The sequence below is a fragment of the Dermacentor silvarum genome, chromosome 1 (assembly GCF_013339745.2).
Source record: "Dermacentor silvarum isolate Dsil-2018 chromosome 1, BIME_Dsil_1.4, whole genome shotgun sequence".
NCBI lineage: Eukaryota > Metazoa > Arthropoda > Arachnida > Ixodida > Ixodidae > Dermacentor > Dermacentor silvarum.
This window is the reverse complement of record NC_051154.1, coordinates 56,916,530-56,929,989: the sequence shown is the minus strand read 5'-3', so window position 1 is coordinate 56,929,989 and position 13,460 is coordinate 56,916,530. Positions and strand designations below refer to the sequence as shown.

At 43.2% G+C, this 13,460-nt stretch overlaps 2 protein-coding genes across 2 annotated transcripts in view; one reads left to right on the top strand and one right to left on the bottom strand.

Annotated features, from left to right (window-relative positions):
- LOC119463733 (alanine--tRNA ligase, cytoplasmic) overlaps positions 1 to 13,460 on the bottom strand; it is a 58,598-nt gene that overhangs the window by 24,589 nt on the left and 20,549 nt on the right. The window contains exons 8-12 of the mRNA XM_037724560.2: positions 13,248 to 13,389; positions 11,787 to 11,886; positions 11,532 to 11,656; positions 8,567 to 8,711; positions 5,707 to 5,867 (exon numbers count right to left, since the gene is read on the bottom strand). Coding sequence (XP_037580488.1) covers positions 5,707 to 5,867; positions 8,567 to 8,711; positions 11,532 to 11,656; positions 11,787 to 11,886; positions 13,248 to 13,389 — 673 coding nt within the window. The remainder of the gene's footprint in view (positions 1 to 5,706; positions 5,868 to 8,566; positions 8,712 to 11,531; positions 11,657 to 11,786; positions 11,887 to 13,247; positions 13,390 to 13,460) is intronic.
- LOC125946009 (uncharacterized) lies at positions 568 to 1,937 on the top strand. Its single transcript, XM_049668487.1, has 2 exons — positions 568 to 738; positions 1,546 to 1,937. The coding sequence occupies exons 1-2, from the start codon at positions 599 to 601 to the stop codon at positions 1,910 to 1,912; spliced, it is 507 nt and encodes a 168-aa protein (XP_049524444.1). The 5' UTR covers positions 568 to 598; the 3' UTR covers positions 1,913 to 1,937.

The window sequence follows — 13,460 nt, the reverse complement described above, 5'->3', positions numbered from 1 at the left end:
CCCACGAAACGTCACCGAATTGCGGTCAATTCTTGGCATGATAACATTTTACAACAAGTTCTTGCCGAATCTGTCTACGTTGCTCGCGCCGTTATATCGGCTTTTAGAGAAAGGAGCAAAATGGGTTTGGGGCAAGAAAGAAGAGCGAGCTTTCGAAGAGGCCAGGAATAAGCTGTGCGCTGCGCCGGTCTTAACACATTTTGACCCAAAACGGGAGCTACTCTTGGAATGTGATGCTTCGCCGCATGGCGTCGGTGCAGTGCTTTTTCATCGCATAGATGGCGAGAACAGACCGATTGGATTTAGATCTCGGACATTGACCGTAGCCGAAAGGAAATACTCCCAGATCGAACGCGAGGCCTTAGCGCTAGTATACGGAGTTACTCGGTTCCGTGATTACCTCCTGGGACGTGAATTCACGCTGGTCACTGATCACCGCCCCTTGCTAGGCCTTATGGGGGCAGATCGCCAGACCCCGGCTATGGCCGCTGCAAGAATTCAAAGGTGGGCTCTGTTGCTGGGAGCTTACAAGTATAAGTTGATGTTTAAACCCGGCAAACTGATGCTCAACTCGGATGCACTGAGCCGTTTGCCACAAATGTTGCAGGCGCCGGAACCAGCAGTTGAAGAATGCGATGACATGGTGCTCGCCATCGACGGATGGGACCATCCCGCGGTGTCACGCCAGGAGTTGAAAGCACTGACAGCAGCAGACGAGATGTTATCAAGTGTTTGCCGGTATGTTATCGGGGGTTGGCCATCACCACGGCCTGTAGGAAACGTGGCACTGTCCGAATACTACAAACGGCGACATGAATTGTCCGTGGAAGGAGGGTTACTGTTCTGGGGCCATCGGGTAGTAATCCCCAAAGATGCTCGTGGGAGGTTGTTAAAACTGTTACACGAGGCCCACCAGGCAGTTTCAACCATGAAGACCGTGGCAAGGTCTAGTTTCTGGTGGCCCGGTCTTGACAAAGCCATTCAGCGTGTCGGGGATGAATGTCGCAGCTGTGTACAAGCTTTACCCATGCCACCGACACAGGAGCCTGTAAGCTGGCCCAGTACGAACGAGAAATGGTCGCGACTGCACATAGACTTCGCGGGGCCCGTTAATAACACCATGCTTCTGATTATTGTGGACTCGCACAGCAAGTGGATAGAAGCTATACCGATGCGCCAGGCCACTGCTAAAAACACCGTGGACGCTCTTAGGGCGTTGTTTAGCAGATTCGGACTGCCTCGTACCGTGGTCTCGGATAACGGCACGCCATTTACCGCGTCAGAGTTTGACCGTTTTATGGTGCGAAACGGTATCACGCACATTCGCACGCCGCCTTATCATCCACAGAGCAATGGATTGGCAGAACGCGCCGTCAGAACTATAAAGGACGGTTTAAAGAAAATGACTGGAGTGGATCTCGGGATTGCGCTGGCTAGAATTTTGTGCAAGTACCGGAACGCGCCACAGCCTTCGGGGTTGTCTCCATCAGAATTGCTTTTGGGGTACAAGCTGCGGACGAGACTAGACATGTGTTTTCCACCCAGGAAACAGACAGAACATCGGCGGAAACCCACCGACGACACTACCTGGAGTTTCGCCCCAGGCGACACCATCTACGTCCGCAACTACGGAGTCGGGGACAAGTGGACACCTGGTAAAGTCAAGTCTACCACAGGTGCCCGGTTGGTGACTGTTCAGACGGATGAAGGTGTGGTTCGCAGACACACGGATCAAGTGCGCAAGCGTTCTGCCGACACATCCGGGACCCCATCCGCCGAACCCCAGGACGACCCGATGCCCACAGAGGAGAGGGCGCTGGATTCCAGTACCACGTCGGACGGCTCAGAAGCCCCGCCCCAACTGCGGCGTTCCACTCGTACGAAGAAGCCGGTAGAGCGCTACGGTTATTAAGGGGAAAGGAATGTTATCACTTACGTCAGCCGAATCGGCATGCGGCAGCTGCCCTTGCGCCGTGTGCCAGATTTTCTTCTTTCCCCCCCCCTCCCCCCCCCCCTTTTCTATATATTTCCGAGACGACAATAAAACGTCGCATTATGCCTGGAAACGCTGTCTGATTTCCTTCCGGATGTACGGACTTTCCCAGCGGCTCGGCAACACATTATGAGCTAGGAAATGTGTGTCTATCCACCACAGTTTGGTTCAGGCACAGCATGACGTAGCATTAAAAAATAAAAATAAACAAGCAGGTATACCTGGGACTGAGCCAACAATTATACGATTGAAGCTCAGCATTCTAGCCATGACTACACTTGGCACAAGCAAGCAGATAATACAGTAGAAGAATTAACTGTTGGGCTCGTTGGTGTTGCATGAGAAAAATCAGCATAACAAAATGACAATGCACACAGGAAGGGAAAACAAAGACAAGCACTACTCACAACTGTTTAATAACAGGAAGGGTTTCACATATATATCATCTTGTCATGCATGCGCACAATACAAATACAGAAACATCGCAGCAATAACACGTGTCTGTCAAAGACGGTTGCAGAAAAAGTGAAACTCTAAGCTAAGTAGTGAGATTGATGGCTCGCTTAACAAGGATCTCTGTTCTTGACAAAAGCGACTTCCAAAGCAAGTCTTGAAGCGTTACCGATCCTGCCTAGAATGGCTGTCTCAGAATGGCAGCCTCAGAACCACATGCATACGTGGGTCACCACATGTATGCCCTTGTCCTCTTGCTTACTTTTTGCGCATGCTCCCTTAAGCAGTCGTGCACGCAACGTTCAGTTTGGCTGATATACTGTGGGGACGCGCGACTCTCACGCGTCCTCTAATGTTGTTTTCCCCGCATAGCTCGCATCTCCCGTAATCCGGCTTCTCCGCGTGGCTAAGCGCAGGCGGAGGTCATGGTGGTTGTGGCGCATTGCGAGAGATGGCGCGAGTGACGCGATGCTAACGCCACCGAACAGCGGGGTGACTTGGGGAGAAAAAGGTAAAAGGCGCTTCCTCTTTGGCTTGGGATCGGCGACCAACACGCACGAACGCTTCGCACGTGCGCCGGCCCGCTTCGCGGGACCATCTCACGAGGCTAAGAGCAGGACACCGGTATGGACGAACACGGATCGTTCGAACGCGCCACCGTTCGCGTGACCGTACACGTGAACAACTAGGCGATGGTGTCACAGCATGGGGCAAACATATTCGCTCGTTATCGGGTCGCGGTTAGTCGGACTTCCTTGATTTGTCGCACGCCCATGTGAATGTTCTATTGGTAGTAATTCGGCTTGTGTGTATTAGTGTATGAAAGGTGCAATAAATGCCCTTTTGATTGTTTGCACTACTGTGTTGTCATTCCTTTGTCCCAAGAGCACATGTGAGACCCCACAATACATATATTACCGTAAGACATGGGGATGGCATATTAAAAGATAATACAGGCTTGTTAAAGTGTCCTTCCATGGCAAGAAATTTTCAGAAAAAGAAAAAGTAATAGTGTTCTGAAATTATTAGTGTATGGAGCCTGGAGCATGTGCTTTCACGCCACTTTGTCAAAATTAAAAATTATATTATGGCGTTTTATGCACCATAACCACGATCTGATTATGAGGCATGCCATAGTCCATAACTCTGGATTAATTTTGACCACCTGGGGTTCTTTAACGTGCACCTAAACTGAGTACGCCACTTTGTGGAGCCCTCATTAAACAAGCATGTATTGAATGCATACTGTGGCAAACGGATGATGCAGCAAAATGAAAGATGCATGCTGCTGCTGCAAGTCACAGGGTAGACTAAATAGGAAGCAGCGTCAGCAACAATGACTGCTTTAGAATCATGCGTAGACCATATCTGCTTTCAATATGTGCAATGCAGCATCTACACTGTGTGTACAGTAGTGTCATGGACCATGTCAGTATGCTGACATGGTCCAGGAGTCTAAGCGTTGACACTGTCCAGGTGTTTTCAAGTAGTTCATCACATGCTTTGATTCTCCCTTTTTTTCCCTTTCCCCTTGCCCCTATGCCAAGTAGCTGGCTAGAAGTGAGTTTCAGGCTGACCTTTCAACCTTTCCCTTACGATAAACCTCTCTCAGATGATCTCCAGGAGCACCAGGAGTTCTTTCTCTATATACCAAGGAGAAAGGGGGTTCAATTGCTTTTTGCATTAATTGAGTTATGGGAATCAAAGAACCGCTGGAGTCTAAATGTCTTTTTTTTAATTATTATTTAAATGTTTCCTTCCCTTGCAGCTAGTTCAACAAGGCTTCTTATTTCTCTGAGTCACTTGAGAAAGTGCTGTCGTGAAACATGCCTTGGTACTTTATGAACAAAACAAAATTTTGATGCAAGGCTTGAGACCAGACAACTCAATTATGTCACTCAAGAAAAGTCTGATTTCAAATGGGAACGCGAGACAGCAAGAACCACAGCCATATACAAAGCGTTCTTTTTGTAATGCAGAACAGTCCTGAAAAACTATTATATGTATTTAGGCTGCCGCCATTTTCACTGCTAGGCTACATGGCTAGGCAGATGTTGCCAGCAAGAATATTTTCCATAATAATTTGGCTAACTACCTAAAATGTGCTAATTAACTTTAGGTTATTCAGTAAGGCCACATGTTGTAATCGTAAATTGAAGTCGAGCAGTAGTGATGTCATATATACTTAAAGGAGTGCAGACACTAAATTCTCGGGTGACGGTTTTGGGTAATACACAGCATCTAGGGAATCATGAGAACAACTGGCACATGCACAATCGTGTCCTTGGTAATGAAATATCATGCAATTACTACCGCACAGTTTCTTATTTCAATATTCCCGTAGCAGGGGTGAATAACTTTTGAATGACATAAGTGTTGAGCATCCAACGTTACGGAGGGCACGTGAGACACCAAAGCATTTACGACAGCTAACTCATGCGTGATCTGCTCAATTTAACACGTGCACTTGCGTCTCCTAGCTGTGTTTCAGCAAATGCACGTGCAGCCGCTGTGAAAATGCGCCGCCACCAGTGTCTTTCATATCACACTATTTTGCTCTCAACAATGACGTTTTCATGATAGCTATCGCGGCGAGGCTGGAGAAGGAAGCCACATTTCATTTCTAGACTTTAAACTGAAATAAATTACCTTTTAGCCAACTGCTGGCAGTCATACTTTGTGAAAGCGTTCCTTGTCAGAATACAAAGCTTATGCTATATTCAATTCAGCCTCTAAATTTGGTGTCTACACTCCCTTAACAGAAAACCAAAGACTAAAATAGCACCACTTTTCAGAAACTATCCTTAATATGTGCTAAGAAATACATTGGAAATCTAAATATGGCTCCCAAATGTGTTCCCCTTGCGGTTTGAAATGGTCTTGGTGGGAACACCAACGCATTTTTTAGCTGATTCTGGAGATGGATATCTCTAAAGTGGTGCTATAGTCTTAAGACATCTGCAAAACATACATAACTTCAACACTACTGCTCTGCCGTAATTTTGCAATTTCAATATGTATCCTGAAATGAATAATTAGAAAGTTAATGAGTACATTCTCAGTAATTCGCCCAACCATTGAAAGTTTTCTTGCTGCTAATGTAAGCCCAGTCATGTAGTCTAGCACAAAAACACCAGGAGCCTAGATATAACAGTTCTTTTTTTTAAGCATTCTGCATAAAAAAACAAAAAAAAACACCAGGTATGCTACAAAGAAATCAGCTATAACTTGCTTGTGAAATACAGTAACAGGACAACTACCTTGGTTTTGATGCATCCAGTGTCAGAGACTTGGCCCCCACTTTCAAAGTAGAAGTTTGTGGCATTGGTTACAACAAGACAGTCCTCTCCTTCTCTGGCACTCGTAACTCCCTGGCCATTGCAAAAGATAGCTTCGACAGTTGTCTTCAATGATGGGAACTCTATAATAAAATTAAGTACTCTCTCAGCATGCCATAATAAACAGGAAAATGTTCCTGTGATATGTGTCAGCTTATGTAGCATTTACAACATAGTCCCTCTAAGATTAGCCATTCCAAAACAATGTTTCTGAAAACAGCACTGTTCACAGTGATAGCTAGGCAAATTGCTTTTTAGTTTCATGCTATACTTACTACCTGCAATCAAAAACAATAAGCCTATGTGCTCTCTCGCAAATCTCGGGACACCACTGACTGGCTTTTGTTTAAATACACTGCTTTCAAGGTTCTCCCCAGAAATTTTCGAGGTGGACATCTTGCGACTGGGGGGAGGGGTTACACATGCAATTAAGCTTTTCTCTCGCTTTTTATTTCCGATACAACCATTCCGCCATTTTAAATTGTAAATTCACCAATTCTGCATTTTAGACGCTTTAACGAAACTAACGCCAGCCAGCAACACATCCTACCACGATTGCTAAACTTCACCAGGACAAAGAAAACAAGGAAACACAGAGCTCGCCATTGTCAAAATGCGCGTACAACACGCACCAGCTATTCAAATCTGCATCAGCCAATAGGTGCACTTCCTGTGTACGTGTGGGTGTAGTAAAAAATCGCAATGCTAGCTTTTTCTTTTTTTTCGCATCTTTTACTTTTATTTCTGCATGGCAAAATACGATGCTGTGGCTATCTGAAGCTCAGACCTCTTCTCTTTACGATGGTTCCAAAATAGTGGCGCTGTGTCAATAGAAAGTCGTGCTTGTCGCGGGCTCCGCAGTGCGATGGCACCTATTGACACCAGATTTTCTACCCAATTTTATTGCGATAGCAATTATATGGACACTCCAAAGCGGATTTCTGCCATCGGCGTCGCCATGAGGTTCCGTATGACGTCAACGGCGATGAAATCGTCGCCGCGCTCCGGACGCTGTATGTGCGAGTGAAAGGGTGCGGGGCACGCGCACTTTCACGGGGAGCAAATGCACGTCACAGAGCAAACGCGCGTTCTGCACCGTGCTCCCTGAAGGGCTGTAGAACTAAGCGTCTCTTTCTTCCTTTTCATATATAGAGAGCAAACACGACTTTTCCGTCGTGCAAAAGGCTGTGGGAAGACGGGAGGTGACGTTTAGCTGCGGCAACAAATGCGTATTTATATAAAAACGCCACGCGCGTTCGGTGCCAACGCAGGCAAAACGCCGACGCCGTCAACAATAGTTCTGCGCGTTGCTGGTGCTGCTGCATGTCCAAGTTTATACAGCTGATAAAAATACTATCCTTACTCCGTATAGCTCTCTCCTAATTTGCTATCACAATTGATGGTTCGCCTTTTGGGTGAAACTGCGACAATTTTTTTTTGACAACAGCGCACTAAAATGGGGCAATTTTCTCAACTTATATACGTCACTTTTCTTTCTAATATTTTCCCACGTGATATAGGAACACCCGAGGATCACAAGAAAAGAATTGGAAATTTGGATCGGTCAACCCAAGCAGTGGGCAGTAAGCTCGGTGCGGTAGGCGGTAAACGGGAGCGGTGGGTGTCATTTCCACCGCCGTTTACCATGAGCAGAACCATGACTGCATTCTCACAGTTCTCCTGTAAGTATAAACATGATGGAATGTTGCCACATAAGGCCTAGTATACAATAGATTATAGAACATAACACTGCAAGAACACTTCAGAAACAGATGGCACACAATGAACCGGCTTCGTTTCACAATTTTTATACAATTGAGAACATTCTTTCCAGCAGTGGATCTGCACTTCTCACCAGTATCTATTGCACTTGAACCTCTACAATTTACATTTATTGTAAATTTTGTAGCTGGCCACATATTAGTCCACAGAAAGTTTAAAATCTAATATTCAACAACCAATAACACACTTGCAAGCAACCAAACAGAAAATTGAGAGATAGCCTCCATACAAAGATTGAACAGAGCAATAATTAACAAGACCATCTTTATTCATACTCCTGCAATTGAGCATTATTAAGCACCATATCTGTCTTCTTGCCTTTTTGTGACAATCTTTTGCACTGTATGTTGTAAGTATGAATCCATGCCAACTAGCTCAGCTGTCAGTTCTTTTTAGTTTAATCAAATAACTAGAACTGCGAACAGTTTTTCACAGCAGAAGATTATATAACATGTGCCTGCTTGCTCGCGCCCCAGGATCAAGCCAGCACATGAGAAAGGCTGATGTCCTACATAATACACAGAACAGATGTCTGGTTTTCACAAAGCAGGCGTGTAACCAAGCTGGTGCAAATGATACTGCTGTCCACATGCATCCACTGCTGTCCAAGGTTGCATCACCATCAATATACCAACTGACTGCTTAACTAGTCATGCCTTTCAAAAGCTGATTTATTGGCTAGGAGGCTCTACGAGATTCTACGACTGATTTGGACAACCTGAGAATCTTGACAGGCACTGAAATCACATGACAGAGGTGTTGTTGCACTCTGCCCATCATCACGATGAAGCTGCCACAGCTTCTTCTTACATGTTAGCCAATACCTTTTACGTATTGTTAGACTGCAAGAACACAAAATTTCCTAACAAAGCAGCTCACCAGAATAAAGAAAACATAGCTTATTCAACTGAGGCTGAAAAACCACACAAAAACAGTCTAAAATGAGTTTTTTGAGTTTTAGCAATCAGAACAAAACTCAAAATAACATATGGACACTCACCATAGATGCCGTTAGTAGAAGTGTAGTAGTAAATTCTCTCAGTGTCGGTAGGCACAACACCCAATTTCCGAAGGTGCTCAGCATGATCAGGGAGATAATGGAACGGACTGAATTCTTCCCTTGTATGACCTGATGCAGACTTTTCCTGGAACATATGAATAACCACGCGTTTTGGTAACTTGCTACCATAAAAGCACTTAACCAGGAATTAATTTTATTTATTTACTTATTTAAAAATACCTCTTTATGGGAAATTGAGTAAGGTTGGCATAATACAAGTTACACAAATTGAAATCAGAACATAACGTATAAAGCACATATAAATAAGTGATAACTGACCCCATGGAAACAAGCTCTAAGCAACAGCAGCGAAAATTACAACATGAACACTATATGTAAATATCACTGCCAGGGAACCAAAGTAAAACAAAAAGAACGTAGAAAACATTAAAAAAACATATACATATCACGGTGAGGTGGATAAAATATGAAGTACAGAAACGCACAAATTACTGGGGGAAAAAAAAAGATCAAGAATGATAATGTAGGTTAACTGATGATATGCACATTAGGTCATTGCTGAAACTTTTCTTGGTTAGTTTATGCAACTATGCTTTCGGGAAGGTTATTCCACAGCCGTATGGCACGTGGGAGCCATTTAACTTATGGGTTAAATGAGTCAGTTTTACCATAAATGTGGCTGGAACTTGGGTGATTGTATGATCTACGTGACGTGTACGACAATGTTTCCAGGCGTAAAAGATGGCGTATATTTATGAAACAATGACAAAATGGCTATGTCATGGCGGTTACTTACGGCTGCAGGGAAAAGGAAAGTTTAATTTGTGTTACACTTCAGTGGTTGTCATATTTTCGAGAATGGAACGGGCGGCTCTATCTTGAATTGCTTCTAACATTGTAGTTATATGTAGTTTTGATAGGGAGACCAGATCGAAGAGGGAAATTCAAGTTGTGGGCAGGCGAATGTTTGAAAAGCTACCTTACGGATAAGAGAAAGTGGGTTTTGAAGGTTTCAACGTAAATATCCCAATGATCTGGCTGCATTGGCGCACACAGTGGTAATATACCACTGTGTGCGGAGAGGTTTGGAGTAAGGGTGACACCGTGATATTTAAGTGATGAAGCCCGAGATAATGTGGTGCTTTTTATGCCGTACGAAAAGTTAGAATTAGTAGAAAGTTTGGGGCAAAAAGACATTTATTTGCATTTAGTTGAGTTTAAATTCATTAGCCAGGTGCCTAATTTTAGGAAGGAATTGAAAGATGTCATCTCTTAGCAGATGAAAAGTGTAATGGACAATGATATTCACTTCACTCGCTTTCATGTCTGCAATGTGAAAGATCTTAACCACTTCTTTTTATATGACGCTGCCACAGACAGGCTATTTATGCCTTATTCCTGCTTCTATTTTATAGCCGGCTTATTTCTTTGTTACAAGCCACGAAATTTCCTTGGTTACACACCTACTTCACAATATACTCACATTACAGCTCTGGCTGTTTAGCACAAAGCCCAAATTCAATGACAGGAATTCTAAGATGCAGATAAAGCGTGAATGCTCTAAACAAACAAAAAAATATTCAAATAAAAAGGATTTGAGAAAGACTGATACACATTTGGCTCTGCCCCCGTGTAAAGTAATAAGAGGCAAAACTCAGCCATTTACACAAAGTTGCTCATATTTTCAACGGCTGGCTTCAGACCGGCCACCAACTGCGTAAACAACTGTCAATTTCATGCTACCTGCAGGGAGTGGAAACAAGTGACCACAATTTTAACACAGTGAAAAGAAAATAAAGCCATCGAATAAGTCAGTAATCATTACAAAACAGTGGGCTTATATTAATTGCTCCCCTTAATTTGATTGCACACAGCCAATGACAATACATTTATGTGGATCAAGCCTTGTGGTGCTTTCATGTAAAAAAGAAAAAAATCTGACCCCAGCTGATGTGCATGCCTGCACATCAGCCAGGCATATAGGGCATAAAAATTTAATTCTGGGGTGTTACATGCCAAAATCACAATGTGATTATGAGGCACACAGTGTATTGGGACACTCGAATCAATTTTGCCCACCTAACGTTCTTTAACATGCATCTAAATCTAGCATACCATGTTTATAGACATGACAGAAGTGACTAAAAAATAAATGTCCAATGCAGTCCAACCTCCCACTTAATTCTTACAGGCAAACATAGAAAAGGAAAAAAAAAAAAAGGTCATTCCAGCCTGCAAGCAGGACATCATAAGTCTACCTGTCTGCCCAGGGAAGACATAAAAAAAAAAAAAAAAAAAAAAATCACAGGACAAAGGAATACACAGACATGCCGAATTTTCATTCAGAAAAAGAGAAACAAAAGAGAAACAACAGAACAGAAGGGGGAAGTGACAGAATGGATGGCACCAGGAGACACTGATACTGTTGGAAAGGTGCTACCTCCAAATAAAACATTTACCTTCAATGTGCTGTAAGCAGCAACTCATTAGAAGAACTCATCAATGTAAACATTGTTACATTGAAGTGGAAGCCCACATAGCCATGTCACATGATGAGACAGCACAATGGGTAGCAATAACAAGTCACAAGCTTACATTCATTTGTCTGAACACAACAGAAATAGCCAGTCAATGCTACAGTTGCTACAATTGTGCTTTCACACAAGGCCAGTGCCAAAGGGGTGTTGAAACACATTGGTGCACTGCATGGTGCACGATTTCAAGCATTTTCTTTCACAACAAAAAACAGAAATGATGAAGTCTTTTTTTTAACTTGATCCACTTAAGATTCAATCAATTCTTGCAGCTCTATCAAGGTGAAACAATGGGTGTTGAGTACAAAAGCACAAAAGCAGTCTCGGGAAGAGAAAATAACAAAAAGGCCATGTTACCATGTTATGAGTACAATGAAAATAAATAAATAAAACACTAAACTTGTGCCAACCTGAAATTGCTTGAATAGCCGTGCAAACTGTTCCCAGTCAACAGACAGGCCTCTTTCTGCCGCCAGATCAGTAATCAGGTCCTTCTGGAGGCCATGCTGAACATAGAGTTCCCAAGCAATATGTCCTAAACAAACAAGAAAGGCAAAGACAAAAAAGCTTTGTGCGACACAAGCATCTCATTGTTTTACACATCTTACACTAGTGCCCATGTGATAAAGCTACTATACAATGTTTGCAACAAATCATCAAAATACCTGGCATAACATTAGCTGACTTCACATCATTCAGTGCAGCCTCCGCCTTGCTCATATGATGAAGGTATCTGTCTTCTTCTGCATTCACAATATCTTTAACCTGCAACAACATAAGGTGTGCAAATCATGCCACATGGCATGCAGAGACTGAAACACTTCACTCAATAGCACAGTGTTATAGTAACACAAAACACGGCCTGGTAAAAATGCAAAACTGCCAATACAGAGATACTACATATGCCCAGATAACAAGGGTGGAAGCCTGGGTGAGTTGGTCATTCATGACAAAACTAAGCAGAGCACATGATTGAGGACCTTAACCTCAAAAAATGATTGATAACCTTAGTTAAGAAAATGAATGAGTAGGGTTAAAGATTATTATGCAGAATACAAACGTAATGTTCAATAGCCTGGCAAGAGAACAAGATTCATGATCGCCAGTCAGCCCCTAGAGTCTGTGCAGCAATATGTTTATCTAAGTCAATTAATCACAGGCGATCCTGATCATGAGAAGGAAATTTACAGAAGAATAAAAATAGGTTGGACTGCATACAGCAGGCATTACCAAATCATGACTAGAAGCTTACTACTGTCGTTGAAAGAAAAGTGTACAATCAACGCATTCTACCAGTGCTAACATATGGGGCAGAAACTTGGAGGTTAACAAAGAATCTCGAGAACAAGTTAAGAACCGCACAAAGAGCGATGGAACGAAAAATGTTAGGCGTAACGTTAAGAGACAGGAAGACAGCGGTGTAATCAGAGAGCAAATGGGGAGAGCTGACATTCTCGTTGACTTTAAGCGGAAAAAAAAAAGGACCTGAGCAGGCCGTATAATGCATAGGGCAGATAACCGGTGGACCATTAGAGTTACAGAATGGGTGCCAAGGAAAGGGAAGTGCAGTCGAGGGTGGCTGAAAATTAGATGGGGCGATGAAATTAGGAAATTTGTAGGCGGAAGTAGAAATCACTAGAGCAAGACAGGGGTAATTGGAGATCACTGGGAGAGGCCTTGTCCTACAGTGGACATATAAACAGGCTGATGATGATGATGAAGCACAGCACAGAAGACAGGGACATAGAAAGGAAGACACACACTGTGCTGATTGTTTTTTGTTTAGTATTTTTTTTTTTTCTTTTCTTTCAGTGCGCACCTCCATATATGTGACCATTGCATCACTAATAAACACTGTTGAAAGTCAGAACCATTTGTGTCTTTCTTGCTTTCCCCATTTTTAGAGTTTTTCTTAGTTTTGCCATGTCCAGCTAATGTGCAACAACAGTCACATCAGCAGTTCCAAACAAGAGTCACCACTTCAAATGATGGCTGCTAACAACAAGAAAATCTTTACAAATATCCTTGGCAGCTGTACATTTAGTCCAGGTACTGAAATTAACTGCTACAACATCCTTGATACAAAGGCATTAAAAACAGCAAGAAGAATTTTATAGCACAGTTACCAGCTCTATATTAATTCCAGGGTAAACATCACCCAGAAGACGCTGAACATCTTCTGCCAACAGGGCTAGAGTTCCCCGGTCACATTTCAAATGCCAGATTACTGCATGAGAAGCCTTGCGTATAATTCTCCGTAACTTGTTCCTGGGAGTAAAGTGAGAAACAGAAAACGTATAAAGGCACAATTTCATGAAAAGCAAGCAAATAAAGGTGCA